This window comes from Rutidosis leptorrhynchoides, chromosome 10 (genome assembly GCF_046630445.1).
Source record: "Rutidosis leptorrhynchoides isolate AG116_Rl617_1_P2 chromosome 10, CSIRO_AGI_Rlap_v1, whole genome shotgun sequence".
In the NCBI taxonomy this organism is placed as follows: Eukaryota; Viridiplantae; Streptophyta; class Magnoliopsida; order Asterales; family Asteraceae; genus Rutidosis; species Rutidosis leptorrhynchoides.
The window spans coordinates 53,259,033-53,260,339 of NC_092342.1; the positions used below are offsets into that span (position 1 = coordinate 53,259,033).

Sequence of the window (1,307 nt, forward strand, 5' to 3'; positions counted from 1 at the left end):
ATTGAGTTTTAAGATATTCTTGAAAATTTAATTTAAAAACAGAAAATCAAATGTAAACGCATAGAATACATGTGGTTAGCGACACCTACTTTTGGACACATCTTCATCCACAATCTTATCTTATGCTCCATCGTTATTAAAGCACACACAGTCACTTCCTATTTTTAATCTTCTGCTCCTAACTTAATATTCCCCCTTATTGTAGTTTGATTATCCAAAATCACCCACTTAATTCAACTTTTCACCAGTTGATGATCTTATATCCTGTTAATCTAATGTTAATAGTAAATCAATAAACTAACACTTAATACGTAACTAACACTTAATACGTAACATAACACAACAATATAAAAACATTATCAATATTAAAATATGAGCATCGCTTTTGATTTTCAACAAATTGGGCTAGAAATAATTTCAACCAATGTGAAGGCATATCTTTATTTTGAAACTTCTATCCAGTATCCATTAATTTGGCATTCAAATATTCAATACAACTCCATAACAAAAGTACCATAACAATTGCAAGTACATAAACATATCTATATCTAGCTAATCAACACAAACAAAGTGAAAGAAGATACATAAATAATGAAATCATGAATATCTATTAACCTTGGTATTACTTGTAATTGCATGAGATTTACTCCTAGGAAACATCATATGATCACTTTTCACCTTTCTACCCAAATCATCATCATAATTAAAATTCGAAACCGGACCATCTTCATCAATTCTACCCATCCCAACACTCACACTTCTCGGAACTTTTCGAGATCCCATCATCATATTTTGTTGTTGTTTTATGTACAATTCAAGATCACTCCTACTTATATTAAGATCATTCATGCTAGTTGTGGAGTTAGCCCTAATGAGTTCCCGAAGATCTTCACTTATAGCGCTTGAACCAAACGAACTTGCGCTCGTGGTCCTAGATAACGGGTTTGTAACGGGCCTAGCGTAATTGGAGGGGTTGGTGCAGTCAGTTATGCTACGAATGTAGAATTCTTTGGCTTTGCATATGGCTCTATAAGGTGTTGTGAGGATTTTGATGATTAGGTTTTTTTGAGTTTTGGATTTGGTTCTCATTTTGTGATAAAAGTACAAGGTAGACAACTATTGATAGGAAAAAGGATGTGTTTGTAGATAATACGGAGTAGATATAGATAAGAATATTTAATTTTAGGAAGTATATTTGGTTTGCGTGAAGATGGTGTTTATGAGTGCGTTTATTTTTAGGTGGCGGGTTGATTGATGGATTAATCAAATTAATCAATTGTCTGTTTGATTTGACTATTTTGCATTTT

General features: G+C 32.3%; 1 protein-coding gene across 1 annotated transcript; it reads right to left on the bottom strand.

Moving 5' to 3' along the window:
• Positions 1–228: 228 nt before the first annotated feature.
• On the bottom strand, positions 229–1,089 carry LOC139870276 (uncharacterized). The gene is made up of 2 exons (XM_071858109.1): positions 616–1,089; positions 229–264 (listed from the first exon to the last, which is right to left on the bottom strand). Exons 1-2 carry the CDS (start codon positions 1,087–1,089, stop codon positions 229–231), a joined length of 510 nt encoding a protein of 169 aa, XP_071714210.1.
• Positions 1,090–1,307: the final 218 nt, after the last annotated feature.

What these genes read in the sequence shown, in the direction of transcription:
- LOC139870276 (XM_071858109.1), bottom strand. Translation starts at nt 1,089, where the DNA reads ATGAGAACCAAATCCAAAACTCAAAAAAACCTAATCATCAAAATCCTC. An exon ending in CAATTACAAGTAATACCAAG is followed by an intron (nt 265 to 615) that starts GTTAATAGATAT and finishes TTAGATTAACAG; the next exon opens with GATATAAGATCATCAACTGG.